We start from the raw sequence: 20,608 nt of genomic DNA, 5'->3' as shown, positions 1-20,608 counted from the left end.
TAAAAAGTAATACACAAAAGAAAGTGTTGCATTTTTTTTCGAGTATAATCTTTATTGCTGACAACCCTCTTGTTTTCGGCCACCTTTCCATTTGAACTGCTTGTTAAACTGCTATTCTATTATCGGCACCTCGAAATCAGCCGCATTTTGTACTGCATATATTTCATTTTAAGAAAAATACGATTGCTCAGTCTAATTTGATTGACGCTGGAATACTAAGGAATCCAGGAAGGTATCGTTTGAATACATTCAGCGATGTATTTTGGTGAAAAATGCATAAACCGGGTTTTTTAGATTTGACCCGGGAAAACCGGAAAAACCGAGCATTTCAAAAAGAAAATTTATTGACCACCCTGCATTGCACGAAAATGGCTCGTCTAATCCAAATGATGTCTGAGACAAAGTTGTTGGAAACTGGATTGCCTTAAACGTGTTTGGCGTTGTTGACTACACACTTAGAAATAAGTAATTTTATAAGTGACGGAATCCATCTTTGACATAAAAGATGAGACGTAAACAAACATGTCATGTAAAATTAAGTGCTCCGAGACTGAAAAGTTCGTTGCTCGACGAAAAGTACGTTTGATTAAGCTATATTTCGCGTCTGTTATGACTCAAATTTGTGTCAAAATTGACGCTCGTATATGTCAGTCCCAGAACACCTAAATTTACATGAATTTTTCTAAGTGTGTATGAGCGCCATAGGTGGCGACGCTACAAACCAAGAGAACTTTAAATTGTCTGTTAATTAGTTTTTCGATGAAAAGGATGTGAGTGCTATGTCTGTTTGTCTGTGATAAAACTGTGTCATGCTATTCTGAGAGGTAAAAACGGAAATTCATTTATTTTTGACTATTTATTTTATGTGGATTTTAATCATCCATGATTGTCCACGCAGGGACAGGAGGGGGGCTAAAACCTTTTAAAAACTGTTCACGTGAAATGGGGGCAGCCCCATAGATCAATTTCATTGCAATATTAGCAAAAAAACTAATTAGCGGGCTCACTGGTTACTAGAGCTTCCTTGGAGTGGCAGATTCGATTATCGGTCCAATCGATGATCTTCATGAACCTAGCGCTGAGAGCAGACCAAATAATCGGAAGGAATGCATTTCATCTTCTAAATAAATGCCCATCACTTCAACCCTTTTCCTCTTCCAGCGCGAGGGGTTCATCGACACTTGGCCACGAGGTACACACGTACCGTACAAAAGTGCTATTTTCTGCAATAAACATATTATTTGCATATATAGTACAATAAATTTAAAAGCACGAACGAACACCACTCAATCCTCAGAACAACAAACAACAATAGCCACAGTAAGCACGATTGCAACGTGCAACTCGGCTCGCGACGACGTCGCGCTCTCTTACTATATAGCACCAGCAGCAGCAGCAGGGACCGACCGACGATGACAACCTCCTCGCGCTTTCCTTCACCACGCCCTTCGTCATCTACATTTCGTCACTGCTCGGATTGCATCAAAGCCGGCAAAGTGCGATTATTTTGCATTGACTCTGAATGTTATACACTTTCAGTGTGAACTCAACGTAATTCCAGTAGAGTTCCGTGGAAACGGGCGCTGCAACGTTTGCACTGCGCGGGGGTACAGTCAGTTCAGTGCTTTGAACTGCTGATCGCGATATTACCCCGACGACGACGACGACAACGGCGATGACATCTGATTCATCGCCCTCGCCATGACCTACGATAAGGAAAATCTCAGCGCTGTTGATTCGACTTTGATTGCAAATTGGGATTGGAATTTTATTGGAGCTTAAGACGAAAGTTCAAGAAAGGACACACTGCTGTCAGTTGAAAACGAGTGGGGGTGATTCTGTCGCCCGATGCGACTCGAAGCATTTTGGTGAGTCAACTATTGTGCTCAGTGAAGGAGATGCGCAAAACAAATTTGACTCATTTGCGGTGGGGGAGGATACTTTGTGATTTTAGGTGGCACGCTGAAGAGCTGAGTGAGGACGAGGTGGTATAATTGATGGCATTAAATTTATTTATTTGTCACTTTAAATCGTTTCATTTTCAGTTGCCGCGTTTGATGAATTTGTGATTAAACTGTTTATTGCTCATCTCGTTTGATCATGGATGCAGTGAAAAACAAAAGGTTTCTGAAACTACATCATCATAAAAATAAGCTGGACAGCAGCACTATACATTTTTAGCATCCCTCTGAAAGTTTTCCAAATTTTCCCAGGAAGTTATCCAAGCTCTTCTGGAACTCTGGAAGTTGTTTGTAAGATTTCCAAATTTCTCTAGTAAGTCGTTTAAATTCCCTATGGAAGTATTATAATGAACCTATGAATATCACATTTTTTTTCTTCTCAAATCTAAATTCTCTCTGGTAGTTGTCTTTTCATAAGTAGCTAAACCGATTTTCTCAAAATGGTCAGATAATTAAACTAAATATCGGAAACATAAAAGCGCTTCAAATATACAAAAAAAAACATCAAATGGCTCACAGACGAGCTGACATTCAGCATTTTCCCCCCTGAATTCCAAGAACATCCGTCCAGCGTCGGCATCGCCGTCATTACACAACCAATTACAAGCACTTCACAGTAAGTGCCACTTCCCCCGCCACTCGAACGAACGCCAAAAACGCGATCCCCATTAATCGATTCAAAAACAATCAAGCAGCTTCCTTTTTACTTTTCGCATAAAATCCAGACAACCTCTGCAGAACAAAGTTTCGTATGCAGCTACCTTCCGCAAACTCATCAAAATACCGAACTTTCCAGAATTATATTTTAACGACCGCCAGGCAACAGACCCGGACGGGCAATGTGATAATAACCGACCGAATATGTAAACGGAAAATATGCCACAATTGCGAGTACAAAAATGGCACTCACATCATCCACCGATACGTCCCTCCAACACAGCTGGTCGCGATCGTTCCCAAGAACATGCTTCAAATTGTACAAGTTCTTGGCTTGTGTTCGTCGTCATCATCATCAACACGAACTTTCGGACATTGACGCCCCGGACCTACGAAAACCTGAACCACAGCCGTAGCCACAACGTCCAAAAGATCAACGAACTCCCGGACGCGCGCGTCGCTTTTTTTCGCGATTGCCGTCGTCGTCGTCGTGATCGCGGGTTCAACTCAGAACGTTGTCTTGCATTTTATTTTTAGGTGGTTCTCTCTTTCGATTTTGCTCCTTTTCTTTCGTGTTCGCACCGAAATTCGCTGCGAATGATTGTTTCGTCATGATACCGGTTTTGGCATTCTGATGCTTTCGCGCATCATCAAGACGGGACGGGTCTCACAGCTCCCGGCCCGGTAGGTAGATAGCCTGCATGCGGTACAAAGATGATGGATGATGATCGCGAGTGCTCCTGCGAATATTTTGACGATCGTCGCTTCTTCCCTTTGGGCGACGTAGGTGAGTGAGAGAATGAGCGCGCGGTTTCCAAATTTTGGTCTTGACTTGAAGAGGCGCGTGTGAGCGGGCAATGTCAGGTCGTTGACTTTGGCGAATTTTGTTTTGATTCGGGTTGTTCGAACTCTCAGCGGCATTTTCGGCATTCAGCGGGCGGGGAGAAATGTGAATAGTTCAAAGATTTAACTAACGACCATTTGTATTTTTTTTTTCTAATTCCAGCGCAAATCGAAATCATCCCCTGCAAAGTGTGCGGTGACAAATCGTCCGGCGTCCATTACGGTGTGATAACCTGCGAGGGATGCAAGGGCTTCTTCCGGCGCTCGCAGAGCTCCGTCGTCAACTACCAGTGCCCCCGGAACAAGCAGTGCGTCGTCGATCGAGTCAACCGGAATCGGTGTCAGTACTGTCGACTGCAAAAGTGCCTAAAGCTGGGAATGAGTCGTGACGGTGAGTACATCATTTTTTTTTTTTTTTGTGTAGAGCCTGCAATTTTCACAATGTCTCAATCGACAATCCTCACACAAAGCGGGACCAGCAACGACCAGCTGAATGTGAATATCAATTTCAGTTTCAGCTTGCAGAAGGCTCGCGCGCGCTATCGAACGGTCGTAAATGGTGGCAATTTAATTTTATCTAAAACGTAATCTACATCAATAGGCAGTGTGTTGCAGTGCTAGCCGCATGTTTCCTTTTCATGCCTTTTTTTAATGCTATTCGAGCGCCCAGTCGCTCACGCTCGTGTGGTTCGTTTATCAAAGCGACTTTTGCTGTCAAAGGCGCCACAATCACATAAATTGACCATTTTAGGACGGAAATGAGGGAGGGGGGGGAGGGGTCAGTACCTAAGCCTATATACTTCGCTTACAGCAGTGACGGTTTTCGATGTGACTGCGGTCTTAGGTACAGCACTGCTTCCGTTCGTGGATATTATGACGGAGGGAAGTTATTAAAGTTTATGCGGCTTAGCTCGTAGTCCTTTAATACAATGATTTTAGTGGTTTTCAGTGCCATGAAGAAGAGAAACTTAAGAGGTCAACTTTGGGATAGTTATATTATACAAGATTGAGATACCGTTTTTAGCTTTCGAACGATTTTAAATTTGGAAGTTTTGAAAAATAACATTTAAAAAAAAACTCTTTTGTTTTTATTATTATAGTCACTTTAACACTTTTGGATCATTTGTGACATGTCCGGGGGTGAGATTTGAACTCATGACTTTGGCGTGAGAGATAAGGATGCTATCCACTACACCGGGGTCAACCCCAAAAACGATAAAAAAAATCAATGAATAGGAAGTTTAAGATAATCTTATTTCAAGATTTCACAACTGTTTTAAATTTTCTACAGTAAAGTATTTTAAAATGATTAAATGTGCAGTATTTATCTGCAAGGAATTGTAATAATTCACAAATATGACACCACCAAGTCCTATCAAAACCCCGATGAAACAAATTGGAAGCACATAAAATAAACTATGAATTACCCCTGGCGCAGCGAGGGGAGGTTAGAGTTCAAACCCCCCACAGCCTTAAGGCAAATGATATTAGGAGTCAATTTCTGCACTTTCCAGTCAACTCTTTCTTACTCTATTTTATTCCTAACTCGAACTTCCCAATTTCTCCTATCTCGATGGAAATTCAGAGCTTTTCAAAAAAAAACTTTCCATAATTAACCTCCGATTCTTGATATCTTCTCTAGCTCGATGGTTCCTTGAATAACAAGTACGGGTGGGTTGAATGTGTTTCATTTGAGTAAATTTCAGCGCTTCCCAACCAGGGCTGGCAAATCTCATTTTCAATGAAAAATCTCACGTGATATTTACAGAGATACTTCTATCACTATCATAGGATGAGAAAACAACGATAGAGATTTTTTTTTTAAATCTTATCGAATTTTTAGTCAAGACAGAACGTGACAGCGTTGTGATCATCGTAATATCTAGCTCATTTATTGCTATTAAAGTTACTTGTACCTAGAAAATCTTAAAAATGTATTCACTCTACCGCTTACATACAGTTACTTGCTTAAATTCATCTAAGTCAGTTAGAAATGTTGATGTCAAAACCACATAAGAATTATTCTCATGAGTGCTTGATCATTGGAAAATGACAAGAAATATCGTGATAGGTAGTTTCGTCACGTAATAAAGAGAGGACCTGTTTTCTCATTGTCACATGACGGCCGTGATATTTACCAGCTCTGTTCCCAACTAACCATTTTTGCTGCAGATTAGCTTATACAGCTTAAAAATTGGCTTAAATAACTATTTTTTTTCTCGTATAAGCTAGTCTGCAGCGAAAATTGTTTGGTGGGTTGAGGCTTGGAAATGCTCATTACAACTAAAATGCCACTTTTCGAAATTATGAAACTATGGGATATTGTAATTATAATTTTCATATGTAATATGCAAGAAGAGAAGGTAAAGTTTGATGGTCACAATAAGCTATTTTAGCTGTATTGAGTAATCGAGATGAGTGAGTACTCTTCGTAATAGCTAATCACTGTTTGTGAAACTCTTGAAGTGAAATTGACTAGTTTTATGAGTCACACACAAATTTTACTTCCTCTTCTTGTATCTTGCATATAAAGGCTGTTATTATAATGCAAAACTAGCAACTTTAGTATACCCGTTTAACGAACCATTGCAACGAACCAAGACTACGTCCTAGATGCAACTTCGTATTTATCTCTGTAAATCAAAAACCCCCAACTTCGAACCTAGGGAGGTTCCCTACTGGAACCTCCACCGTTCAAAATTCGGTAACTATGGGGGCTCCCTTCAGAAGCTCCCACTTTCTTTTCCCAATTGGACGAAGCAGGTACTGAAAGTCTCTATAATAAAGCTGAACTAAAATCTATTTGTTTGATGTATTATAGTTTCATAATATCGAAAAGTAGCATTTTAGCTGTAATATAATGGTTCTTTTTTCAATCAATTCTTTTGCATAAAAATATCGACATATAAAGTTATTGCTCAAGAGTCCCCAATGAAAATGCCTGAAGTAATATCAAAATGCAGCAGAAGTATTTTCTTTCAAATCCTCGGTTCTTCTGGCTTCCACCGGAAGCTTCTTTTAACTACCTCCAGAAGTTTCTTCCGATTTTATTTAAAAGATTCTTCAGACTTCATCGGATTTTTTTTTTCTGATCTCCCCTGAATGTTCATTCCAACTTCTCCCGGAAGTTTTATTCTGATTTTCCCAAGAAAGCTAGTTACAGTTTGATTATGATTCATCCAACTTCTCAGGGAGGTTTTGTTTGACTTCCGCCAGATGTGCTTCTGGCTTGCTCTGGAGGCTTCTTCCGACATCATCTACTAGGTTTTTCAAGACTTCCTCCAGAAGTTTATTCTGACTGCTACCGGGAAATTCTTGCAATTTATCCTGGAAGCTTCGTCGGACTTTCCCCAAGAGTCCTACTGACTTGCATCGAAAGCGTCTTCCGACTTCCTCCAAAAGTTTCTCTAAACTGTCTCTGAAATTTTCGTCCGACTTGCCCCAAAAGTATGTTGATTTTCGGATCAGTGCTGTTAATTTTCATATCATTCGAACCATTCACCAATTTGAAGTATTTGGTATGGTTCGACTGGGAATTGATATGTGTTGTGAATGGCTTTTCAGTCTCGACAAAATCAAAATACTGCTATTTTATTTTTTGGCCAACGTTGCGGACAAAAATTAAAATAGCAGTATTTTGATTTTGTCGAAATTGAAAAGCCATTCACAACACACATAATTTGAAGAGCCACTTATTCAAACGAACCTCATCATCACTGTCAATTGAGTCACTCACTATCAATTGATATACGGGCAGTGGAGTATGGAAAAAACCCATGTCGACCCGATGTCGGATCAAGGCAAAGCCAATTCGAGGTCAATGTCGACCCAATTTCGGGTTTATGTCACGGCAATGTCGGGTTGAAGTCTCGTAAAAGTCAGGTTGGAGTTGCGTACGCTTAGCTTTTTCAGCGGAATGACGACCGGAGTTCCGTTTGTGGGTAGGTTACACTCAATTGAATGATATAAAGCGTTTCTCAAATGAGAATGCTTTTCTCGTTTTCATCAAATATATTGAATTGATTTTGTGAATTTACAGCACTGCTTCGGATAGATTATTGCAGTTTTCTCCTTCCAGAAGGTACCTTTTACTGTACTGAAAGTATTGCATACAATTTCACATTTTCAAAAATGCAACACACAGTTATACCTTTTTTTAATGTCAAATTGTGGGCAATACTTATGTGAACAATTGCTCTGAAGTATACTATGCCTACTATGAAAGAAATGAAAAACCTGACTTTTTCCCCTAATGAGGTAAAATACTATTAGGATTTAAAACTACTCATAATACGAAATTTCGTTCAAAATACCATATATCTAGGTATAAAGTTTTGTAGATATGGACCCCTTTAAAATTAGGTTACAATTATTAAGGGGGTATTCCCGATCTTTTTTTTTCAAAAAATCAAATTTTTTTTTCACGTTTTTTTGTACTTTAGACTATATACTTTCATCCCCAAGCCGTTTTCCGATCAGCGAATTCGGTGTCCAGGCATAGCTGACTAATGGTAAGAACCCCCAAAATGGTTTTAACTAAAGTCAAAACTTTATACGCGTTTTTCTCGAAACCACATTTTTTTATCGGGCGAAGATTTTTCTCAGAAACTATAAGAGATATTGACTTGAATCTTTGCGCATTTTGTTCCTTATTAAATTGTTTGGAGCTTCTCCCACTTTCAGCCAAAAATATTAACATTTAACATTGTTTGAAGCACCTTAAAGCTGCAAAAAAGCGGGCTAAAAATCGCCTGTTTTTTCATATGGCCGCCATTTTGTTAATTTGCAAGATTTTTTGCAGCCAACGGGAGAAGCTCCAGAGAATCTTATGCAGATTATAATTTCATCACGAAATCTGTTTCAGATGAAGCCGTTCCAGAGAAAAGTCTTCGCCCGTCCAGTCGTTTGCGGCGAACAGGGGTCTGTTTGCCGCCATTTTGTGACGTCAATAATATCTTTTTTTATGTCGAAAAAAAATTATTTGTAAACTTTAATGTTCAATAAACAAGAATCCCAAAGAGTTAGGCGCATTACTATTCATTTTCCTTGAAAAAAATTAATTGAAAAACAGGCCGAAAAAAGGCAAAAGATTGGGAATACCCCCTTAAGTTTTTAAATAATAGTTGTTCAAGTTAATACTGTTCTAGACAAATGTGAACAAAGTAAAACTACATGTTTTTGCTGAACCCAGTATGTTGGTATGTGCATTCATTTCAAAGTTTTTTTTTTATCTATTCGTTTCTTTGTAAGGATCAATCGCGTTAGCTTTACGGAGCCGATAATTTATTGTTCTTTGTTTGTAACAATTAAATTCTTGATGTTGCCACAGAGAACAGACATCCAAGTCAAATTCCTAAAGTGTGTAAGAAATTTAACTGTTATTTTGAATAGACATTTGAAACTAACAATATCGTGGTGGTGCTAGTGCTGCTGACGTCTATGACCGTCAGACGCCATCTTAATATAAATGTAAGCAAAACATTGTTTGTTTAAAACCGATCAAAACATGGGCCCCGCAAGTGCAAGTTTTATTGGTGCGCAATTAAACAAGGTGTTACTTTTCACAATTTTCCCAAGGATGCTGAATTGCCTGAACTACAGGAGATTTTCTTCTCGCGTGGAGTCGAAGCGCTTGCAACGAAAAATTTATGTTCCGACCACTTCCCCCGGAGGCTTTTCGAATTTCTGGAAGAACGGATGCAGAGTTCAAATTTTATCGATTTTTTTCTGAATTTAAATGAGGGCTAATTGGAGTTCACAACCTCACTGAATCTTTTGAAAATTCGCCGCCAATGAATCATGAAAAGTCAGTTTTTCTCCTGATAGTAGTCCAGTGATAGTAGCCCAGTTAAAATTGAAACGAAAAACGGTTGAAGATCTACAGGAAACTGTACAAGAGCTTAGTTTTTTAGTCTAAATTAATGGTTCCGCAGAAACAGGATTGATTTCCGTTGTTTTGTCTTGTTTGTTTTGAACAGATTTGACAGTTCATTTGGATACACGCTCAATAAGATCAACCCAAACTTTAGTTCAGTTTACTCATTAATCCCTGATAACTCGAGTCGCAACATGCCGTATGGCGGCGCTAGCGTTTCTAACGTATTTTAATTTGAATTCTTACACATAATTTTCCGAAATATTTGTTTAAGCTTGGATGTCTGTTCTCTGTGATGTTGCCATCTCCGACCACTGTGGAATGGTTTTCAGTTTCGTGTGCTCTAGCTTCCCTAAAGTTAGGAAACGTGAAGTTTGGTAAAATTTCTAGAATAATACCTAGATTTTTTTTTTGTGGTAGTTGAACCACTGCGTCCATTATTTGAACTTTTGTGGTACCCCTGTTTACTGTTCGTATCATGCAAGCTGACCACCATTTAATGAGTGGACAGCTAATTGCCTGGACACGTCCTTTCCCAGTCAGGTACACGCTTAGAAAAATTCATGTAAATTTAGGTGCTCTGAGACTGACATATACGAGCGTCAATTTTGACATAAAATTGAGTCGTAATAGACGCGAAACTCAGCTCAATCAAACGTACTTTTCGTCGGGTACCGAACTTTTCAGTCCCGTAACACTTAATTTTACATGACATGTTTGTTTACGTCTCATCCTTTATGTCAAAGATGGATTCTGTCACGGGTAAAATTAGGTATTTCTAAGTGTGTATGATATGGTTTATGAAACCAACTACCTTTCCAGGATTAGCAGACAAAATTCCACTAGGTTGTAAGATAACACTACGAAGAAATTTAGATCTACGCCTGTGTAATGCACCGCAACTGTCGAGCAGATGTTCCGAGGTTTCACGTTCTATGCTACAGAAACGGCAGATATCGCTCTGAACCCGACCAATGTTCTTCAAATGATATCTACTCGGACAGTGCCCAGTTACTAGGCCAGTGTATATACTAAGAGCCCGTTTATTGAGCTCCAAGAGCTTTTTGGGATGTGTTACATTTGGAGTTATAAATCTTTTCGACTGGTTGCACTTCGTGACGGCCACCCTTTGTTCTTCCCAGCGTTTGAGTTCCATTTTTACCGTACAGTTTGATATTCCACAGTATGGTTCTTGGCCAATGAACGGTGAATTGGAACATAATTTTTAGAGATCGTCTGCCCTTTCATTCCCTTCAATGCCACAGTGTTCAGGAACCCAATATAAGTTTACTGAGTTCTGTTTGCACAGCTGTCGCAACAAGAGAATACATTCTCAGACAATCTTTGATGTACATTTGTAAGCACGAAGCGCTTTTAGTGCTGTTTGACTGTCAGAAAAAATACAGATATTTGCACATCTATATTTTCTCCTTAGGCAATCACTTACACATTCAAGTATGGCGACGATTTCCGTTTGAAACACTGGTGGACAATGTCCCATCGCTACTGAAGTATTTGTCCCAGGGTAAAAGATTCCTACACCTGTTTGTGTTCCAATTTTTGAGCCATCTGTGAAAAATATGATTGAGCCTTGACGAACGCTAGGACCACCGACTTCCCAATCCGAACGCAACCTTTCACATACGTTGAAGGGAGTGTCATAATTGTCCTCTGGTTTCATCCAGTCTCCATTCATACTCATCACTGGTCCTCTTTGGAAGTATTGTAAACTGCTTAGGTGATCAACCAGGTCACCAGACATGACTTTTTTTAGACCTTTTGAACCTTAGAGCACTTCTACCTAGATGCTCTAATGTGTAGAATTCGTGATTCAGACATGTTATAATTTTTACCTGTAGCCTCCAATGAGCTTGTTTACAATTTACTCTTTAACTGCACTTCTTCCCGGCGCTCTCCACACCCATAGACTGTCAAAGCTCTGTCAAGCGAGGTCTCAGACGATCTGAAAAAGCGTAAAGAGAATAATCAAAAGTGCTGTGAAATCGTTCAATGATAAGACACCGGATGTAAAATTTGTGTAAATTATGCTAGTTAAGTTACCTAGCTAGGCTAGATAAATTGTTATGTTGTATGTAAGGGGTAGTTAGAAAGTTTTTTTTTTAAATCTTTGTTTATGTCCATTAGGCTGATGTTAAAAATAAACAACAAGGGACGAAAACAAATGTATAAACAACTCACTTGAGTTAAATTCTGAACTTTTTTTTGTGTAGTATGACAGTTATATGCAGAGCATTTATGAATTAAAGCTCCAATGAAATGATTGATTTTTATATATTCCTTTGTTTCATAAATTTTATTGAAGAATAAATTTATTTTTACAATAATTAACCATTATGATTAATAAATAAACCTAAATTTTATTAATTGCTTAAAATATGATTAATGATTACAAACTCTTCAGCAATGTTTGGGCTAAGAGACAAAAGGTCGAAAGAACAAATGCTCTAAAGGACAAAAAGTCGAAAGGACAAAAGTTCAAAAGGACAAAAGTTTTAAAGACAGAAGGACCAAAGGAACAAAAATTTGAATGGATATAAGGTCGAAAGGATCAAAGGTCAAAAAGTCAAAGGCTGATGTATGTATGTATTCTGAAACTTATTTTTATTATATCAATCTAATTCATAAAAGTTGAATATGATTTTGTACTGTTTTCCCTTCTTTGAAATCTATTCGTTCTTCGACATTTGGTTTTCATATGACTTTCCAGAACATTATTTTTACTAAATGTTGAACAAGTTACTATCTATTCAATATTCCATTCTTATAGAGACGTTCATTCTAACAAATGGATTAGGTTTTGGAATTCAACTTTTTATCCATTTCACCTTTAGTTCCTTTTGACCTTCCATCCTTTTGATCATTTGACATTCATCTTTTTTTAATAATTTGTGCCTCGACCATTTTTCATTTACTCAATCTACAATCTACAATACTAAGTAAGATTGAAAAAAATGTGTTTCGCTGGATTTCAGTCCTAACTTAATGTTCTTGTGCGAAGTACTCAGGACATGCCATATTCTAGATGATCCTAATGAATGAAAAATCATCGAACTAATAAAAATTAATATTACCTGAAAAGTCCGATAATTTCGATGACTTATAGGGATAAAATATACTTCATCTTTTTTCCCAGAAAAATAATATTCTGGACCTTTGAAACATCCAATCCCATGCAGCCTAAATAAAAAAAAATAATTAGAAAAAAATGGTATTTTATGGTATTTTGAAATATGTATTGGCAAAATACCTCAGTTTGGTCGTTTCAATGTTATTTTGTGTCATCATGCAGTTTTAAGGCTTTTTGTTTGTTTGTTCTTTAAACATTTTTTTTTAGTTTTAAACGATGTTTTTGTCTTATAATATCTGTAATCAATACTCAAGTAACAATTTTGGTTGTATGAGAGCTCTGCAGACCATGATTAAGACTTGTAGAATGCCCTTATACCTCGATAAAACTTGCAATATTACTAGTAAACCGTTTTTTTTTTCTGCCTTCATCCGTATGCCGTAGTGAATTAAATAAAGTTTCAATGTGTTTGGACAAAATTGAAACTCGTATGACCGAATTGGAATCAAGATACATTGTTTGATTTCAAACAATGTCTCTACAATTTGTGACTCTTGATCAAATCTTACGATACATATTGATAAATACATTAAGAATTCATCTTTTATAGAAAAAATTCCCGTTTTTGTTCAAATCTGTTTAAACAAGAAAGATAAAGTGTTGATTGTGTTTAGTATGGCGGAAATCAGATCTTAATCCTACTTTTTTATAAATATTACATCGAATATAGAAGTAGATTAAGACTGCGTTTTACTGCTATGTGCTTATTTCATATTTATTAAGATTCTAGATGTTCAACATTGTAGAAAGCACTATATTTTCGTTTACTTATCGATTGTTCTAATCTCTAGGTACGAATACTGGATAGACTAACGTATTTTTCATAGTTGATCTTAGATAGAAAAAACTACAACAATCACATATATTTGTCCACCACAATCAGTCTATCTTCACCAAGGCATTCATCTAGAACTGCCACACCAACAACGTGCAACGTGGTGTCGATGATGTTGGCACGTGCCGCATAACGCACACACACACACACTAGTCTACGCACTTGGCAATGGAGTATGCTACTATGCTATGATTATACAAAACCCACTGCCAGCTGGAGGAACACCAGCCCCCTATCCGCGGCCTAGAGTTTATTAACCTTTCCCTATGGCTTGAATGCCGGTGGTATGTATTCCACGTTGCCTTCCAGACATCTCACGCATTGACGCGAAGACGAGCGGGAGCGAGAGCGAGAGAGCACATAGAACTCTTGAGTGCGTAACGCATCGTGTGTAGCGGAGTACACGTGTCCGTCTGAGAGGCAGGCAGTTTAGAGAAATTGCGGGTGCGTGTTCGGTTGGTCGAAGAAATGGTACACGCAATTTAGATTTCTTGATAAACGGACTAGTCGTCCGAGAAATGATATTTAAAATTATTAAAAAATGTAGATTTAATCACTAACAACTTGACTACTGTTTCCACAATTCGCTTGTCATTTTCGATTAGTTCCACCGCTGCTGATGATTGCTTCTTTCGCAGCACGGTCGGTACTTCTGGTTGCGTAGTCAGTTCCTATACAGTAGACCATTCAGACTCAATTATTATTTATTTATGTCTCTAGAAATGCTTCAGCTGCCTGTAAAAACATCACATAAACCATAATCAAATTAATTTACGAGTTATTGCCAGCTGGTCATATTTTTTGCTCCAAGAGCACAAGTCTTCTGAGACAAAAAAAAATGAAAACAAGAAATGTGCCAACCCGGACAAATGAGATCTGTAAATGGCAACGAGAAGGCAACAGCAAGTTGTAATTTTCCCTCCAGTTGCTAAAATCTACTGAAATACTAGTCGATGGCAGACTAAGTATAATAGTGGACAGGGATTGAAGGGTGGTTATTTTCAGGAAGCCTGGCTGATGGTGCTTGTTTTGTTATGACAGTGTTATTAGAGCGACTACGACAACGGCGAACGGACGAACGGACGGATTCGATTCCGCAAGAGACGTGCCAACCAAAAGACGTCGACGACGGACGCGTTGAAAGCTTTTCATTTGTTCATCACCGGATGATTGAAGCACACCCAGTGCAAATGGGAAGCGCGTCACGACGGGTGGTTCTATTTGTTTTTCCTAGATTTCCTCGCAGCTGGCGGCTTCGCTGCTTTCTTTTCGCTGTGACGTTACAGAGCAAAATGGAAAGCGAAAAACCGCGTCATGCCGAGTCATCTGCTGTACCGTCCAAGGAGGGTCGTCCGTCCGTTCTAATTCGATCGACTGTTATCATTTTCCCACGCCACTTTGGAAATGTACCCATCTTAGCTAGGCGGGGTTGTGGGAAAAACTGTCAGTGCTGAGCCTGTGGTCGGTCGATAAAAAGGTCGTTGACCCGGTCAAGCTGGCAGATGGTAGTTCGATTGCGGTTGCTGCGGGCTTTTCATGATCTGTTGGGAATGATTTATGAAGACAAGTTGTCTATTATGGAACAGGAAGTACGAAAAATTACGGTGGCCTTCGTGAATATTCCTGTGAAACACGACTTTCTAGAAAACACAGTTTTAACCATATTTGATTTTCTAATGGTCTCCTGAGTTAATGTCTAGAATACACTTCTCCCGAGCAAAGTCTGAGATCAAATTGAAATCTAAATTTGATGTTGTGATTTCGCTGATAATGATTACTCAGGTTGTTGTCGTTTTGGTCGTTTTAATGGTTAAAATATCAAAATTGAGAGCAAACATATCTTCCTGTGACATCACATTGAAAACTATTTCTGCTATCAGTGAGAGCAAACTGAAAACCAAATTTGCTATCCATTTTTCTTGTTGATAACAAAACAAGTGTTCAATTTGATGTTATGCTAAGGCAATGAAAACAAACCCGTAACAACATATTTTTAAAGAGCAAATGTACAGCAAAATGAAAACAAAATTTAATATCAAATTTGTCAATGTGTAAACTGAAATCAAATTATGATTTCAGTTTGATGTTGATATCAAAACTTGATTTCAATTTGTTGTCATTTTGATGCTGGACTTTGCTCGGGCTGCCCTAACATGTCACCATTTTTATGTATCGCTCTGAGGTTGTACTGCCCTACAGACGTGTGTGAGCACAACGAGCTTGAAACAAGGAGGTGCACCGCCCAAGTATTAGAGGTAAAACATCGAGATATCGTTTTTGCGTTCCAGACAAATGTTCCTTCAGTAATTTTCTACAAATGTACAACAATAATACCACATACTTAGATTTATAGTAAATGATTTTAACCGTGAATTATTTCCCAATTTATAAAGAGAGCGGTACCTAACAAATTTTACGTATTATGAGAGACAAGTATAGTCATATTTGTTAAGTTTTCTCAGTCATAGAACAAAAAAATCCTGTTTGTCACACAGTGTATTTGGTTACTTAAATTTTGAATTAATTGAAATGGTTTTGTAGGTAGAGTTTACTTCTAAGGTTCTACCTAATAAGTACATCTTGGACTTCACCTCTCTTTATCGAATTGGTCTTTACCCAAAAAAAAAAGAAACGTTTCTACTACAAATGACTTCTAAATCTATTTACCTCTCCATATATACCGTTGGATTTGATGAAAAATCACAAATTGATCATATCAGGCATAACATTAGATAACGGCACAAAAGCATTTGTAAACAAACTTTCTATGGCCCTTTACATGCGAACCAAAGTGCGCCCACGCAAACCAACAGCATCATCGGATAGGGGCAACGAAAGTGGTATTGGTTTGCGTGGGCGTACTTTGATTTGCGTTTAAATGACCTTAGAAAGTTTGTTTACAAATGTTTTTGTGCCGTTATCAAAAGTTATGTCTGATATTAATAATATAACACTGCTTCTTGATCCCAAATTTTCCCAAATTCGGCCTACTTTGGTTTTCAATTCCGTAAATACACACAGGAACGTCATTGGATTAACTTCGTCACACGGATGAACGCAAACATGTATTCGCTTGGCGTGCTTCTTTAGTTTTTGAGAACAAAAGGTGTAAGTTATCATAGGGAACGACGGGGTCAGACGGCCACCCTAATATTAATGTAAAATTTAATCAAAACTATAAAACATTTTCGCGATAAATTAAGTGAATATTGATCTCCTTGAATATAGATGGCCTAGTGGTGAGGCAACCACATGGAATATCACATAATCCTGGCCATAGAAAAGGTTACTGTCTTTGGCAAAGTTGTACAGTGGGTCAAGGCCAATTGAATAGAGCACAGTAGTTTAGAATTTTTTTCACTATGTGCAAGTCAATTTCCTGCATAAAATATATCTTGAGATCATGACTATACAGTAAGTTTCCATCTTGGGGAATGCTGTTTAGCTAACCAAGATCTTCTAAATTGTGGGCAGGTTAGTTCAGAAATATTTCACTACACGGCGCTAGTGTGCATGTTGACTGTTCATGTTCTGGTCATCTAAGAAGATACCCGAGGCAGAAACTTTGTCCAGGTGATTGAAAGCTTTTGAATGGAAGACAGATTCGTTCACAATTTTCTCACTACACGGCAACTTATCTATCATCAGGAAAGCCTTAGTCGCCTGACCAACTTTGCCCAAAAAGGCTTTCAAGATATAGCACATACTGGAAGTACACATTGATACTTGGGCCGTGTACTGAGAAAATTGTGAACTAAATTGTGTACCATCCATACAGTGTTGATCATTTAAACAAATTTTCGTAAAACATCAATATCTTAGATGGTCAGGGCATCAAGATATAGCTACGATCAAGATATAGCCTTCTATTCATTTTGACTAAAAAAATGTTTTTTAATGAAATTATGGAATAATAAGATACTATCATAATATTCTGTTTGTGTAAGCAACAAGAAAATATTGTGAAGTTTGTGTTTGACACATAATACCTGCCAATTTTGCTACATGAGAATCGCAAAAAGCGGTTTTATCATTTCTCTCACCCACTCTTTACTCTTCGTGGAGAGGCGATCAGAAAATCGCTAATTGTGATTACGCATAGAATTTCATACAACATTGTTTCTCAGTCAAAACGAATGGAAAGCCCCGGCTACAGGAAATTTACATGTACACTAGTGCCACGTAGTGAGAGTATTCCTAATTTACCTGTTCACCATCACCATTTGGAAGGTCTTGATCATCTTACCAGGGTATACTGGTTCACAAATTACATAACGCAAAAAATTGCAGTATTGTACTCCCCCTTACCCCAGTTACCAAACATAACACATTTACCAATACCGTCCCCTCCCCCTCCCTAGGTACGTATCAATAAAATTTTCTCAACAATAGAAGGCGCTAATCGCATTTATAACTGCGAAAACAGTTTTCTAAATTAAAAACATCCGAAGACTGTTTTGGAAAAAAAAATACAACAAATACTGGATCTTTGATTTGTTTTATTCATTATGTATCTATGTGGGATATTTTAAAATTTCTAAATTGCTTGGGTAAATCACTTGGAGTTCTAAAATGTTCATGACAATATCAAATGAAATGTTTGAAGTTCTTCAACTTTCATGCTTTGATATTTTTTTACATCACACCTAAATTGGCATAAAAGCATATCAGTCCCATCTGGAAAAACAGCAAGTCAAGAAAAACGCTGCTGAAAAGGTATCTATCCGTGGACTCTTATGGACAGAACAACCAAGTTTTTGGTTTTCACCATATTTTCTGATTAAAATATGTGACTTTTACTGCACATTGTAAAATAGAGGTAGTTTAAAATCGATTCTAATGGATAACTCATTTCTGATAAAAATCCATATGACACTGTTAAATGGTTTGTATGAGCAGTAAATGCCATAGCATTTAGATCAGAACTTGTTCTGAATTCTCGTGAAAACGCTCATGGATATCTGTGATTCCCTTTGACGTTCTCCTCGAAATTCCCCAACCAAATTGGCCATTTACTCTAATTTGTAAAAACATAGTTCACTCATACTCACTCACTCACTCATATATCCTGCACACACATAGAGGTAAATGTGGTCAACGTGCAAGATTTCCATCTTGAGCTATAGCTATAGTATACTATTCGCTTTTTCCATGACCAGGTCCCAAATCAGATTCCTGTCGACTTGCTTTATTTTCTTGCTGAGGAACCGCCACCACGAGCCCCTTGAACACTCTTATTCGGAGTAAAATTTTACTCAAATATTAATAAATGTCACTCACATGTGAGCGGCATTTACTCATATATGAGTGGCTTTAACTAATATTTGAGATAAAATCTACTCAGTCTGTGAGTGACCAACGTTTTTTTGCGAAATTGAGTAAACGAAACTCAAATATTAGTTAGATTCCATAGCCGTGTATATTAAGAATTAGATACCCTTGGAATGAATATTTCCTTGTAAATCTTCCATGAATTTCTGTTTGAGAGATTGATTGAGTCGTTTGTCAGTTTTTCGTAGGGTTAATTCACTTTGAATCCTCCTTCGAATTCCCTTAGAATGCTCCCTAAAATTCCATCCGATTTGCTTTAGAGTTTCCTGAAATTCCACTCATAATAGTCGTAATAGTCTCTTGGGAACAAGGGGCTGTTCATTAACTACGTAAGGGATGAGGGGTTGGCAATTATCCACGGCTCATACAAATTTAAAAAATTGGTTATGGACAATTGTCTACGGGGGCAGAATCTCAAAAGATATCTACGTAGTTAATGAACAGCCCCTTGTTTTTAATTCATCTTAAGCTGTGCATACAATTTTCTTGAAATACTTCTCAAAATCACTTGAATTATTTTTTTTATTACTTTATTTGTACAGGCTCAATCGAATAAACTTTACAGGGCCGAGTTATCCATTGCGTTATACATTATTACTGTCTTATATTTAAAGTTAAAGGAACTGGACAGGAAAAATTACTTGAAATGTATATAAGGATTCCAAAGGAATTCTCCACACAATTCTTATGGAACTAATTCCAGAAAACTCATTTGGTATTATCATAATTCTCTTGCCAATGCTTCAATGTGTCAGAATCCGATAATGTTATCCAAGGGCCATAATTTTTTTTTTTTTTTTCAATGTAAGAACTGTAAGAATGTAAGAAAAAAAACTTAGTTCGAGAGTTCAAATATTATTCTATAGATCTCATTGTTTATCAATATAATGAATCGGCCCTTGTCGTTCAAAAAAGTATATTCCAATTTCAGAGTCAATTAAAAAAAAATCAAATTTTGGTCTTTAAAAAAAATGATAATTATGCAACACAATTTGACAATTTGTTGCGATCTTGAAAGCTAATAAATGTTCAACCGAGGGGCACGCACTAGTCTTTCAATACTACGCAGCCTGCTGACCAAATATTTAAAATCTTGCCATTACTGCATTTATTACTTTAAATACACTCTTAATTTCATTAAATACTTAAATTGTCAAAAATTGTAACTTTAAATGTCAAAAATTAAGTTTTTAATTATTTTCAATACATTTAAATTATTTTTCATTACACTAATTTTCGTTAATTATTTGTTGATTGTACCAGATTTAGCTGTTTTTATCAAACCGGAAAAATTGGGCACCCGGGAAAAACCAGGAATTTAATTTCTTAACTTCAGTGTGAACGCTACCCGAGCAAAGTAGAATAACAACCCGATATCATCTAGATAACAAGTCTTGTTATTCCAGATATCATTTTGTTTTCAGTTTTTATCACATAACTTATTTAGTTATCAGCCTTGATCAATTTTGTTATCAGTTGTTATTATGAAAAATTCACTATATATTTATTAACGATGCAAGGTTAGTTGAAAACTTTAAATATTATTCGCATTGAAACAATACAAAATAGTGCTTTTAATCCCTAATCATATTTCAGTTATCAGCGTAAGACTTTGATATCAAAATGATAACATGATTTGAAATTATGGAATAAATTTGTAAGGCTTACAGAATTTTTTATCAAGATATTATCAATGATAACAAAATTAGTTATTTTTGTGATATCCAACGTGCAATTTTTGTTATAATTTTTGTTATGTCGGCTGTTAATTCAACCATAATTATAACAAAACATATTCAGTTATCAAAAAGTGATAACCGGGTAATAGAACTTGTTATCAATTTGATATTTTACTTTGCTCGGGTATTATGTTGCATCATCGGAAATCTAGATGATCTACAAAATCTCACGCTAGTGATTCAATCTACGAAAATTCTTTTGCTAGTTCTTGCTTTCAA

The 20,608-nt window shown here is 37.3% G+C and overlaps 1 protein-coding gene across 4 annotated transcripts in view; it reads left to right on the top strand.

Annotated features, from left to right (window-relative positions):
* Nucleotides 1-20,608, top strand: part of Hr3 (Hormone receptor 3) — a 349,911-nt gene that overhangs the window by 283,780 nt on the left and 45,523 nt on the right. For all 4 annotated transcript variants that reach the window (XM_065225002.1, XM_065224999.1, XM_065225001.1 and 1 more), the window contains exon 2: nucleotides 3,625-3,852. In XM_065225002.1, the coding sequence (XP_065081074.1) occupies nucleotides 3,625-3,852 (228 nt within the window). The remainder of the gene's footprint in view (nucleotides 1-3,624; nucleotides 3,853-20,608) is intronic.

Source organism: Ochlerotatus camptorhynchus, unplaced genomic scaffold, assembly GCF_037179485.1.
Source record: "Ochlerotatus camptorhynchus isolate MF236.1 unplaced genomic scaffold, CSIRO-AGI_Acam_v1.1 ptg000220l, whole genome shotgun sequence".
NCBI lineage: Eukaryota > Metazoa > Arthropoda > Insecta > Diptera > Culicidae > Ochlerotatus > Ochlerotatus camptorhynchus.
The sequence above is the reverse complement of the archived record's forward strand: the minus strand, read 5'-3'. Positions and strand labels throughout refer to the sequence as shown.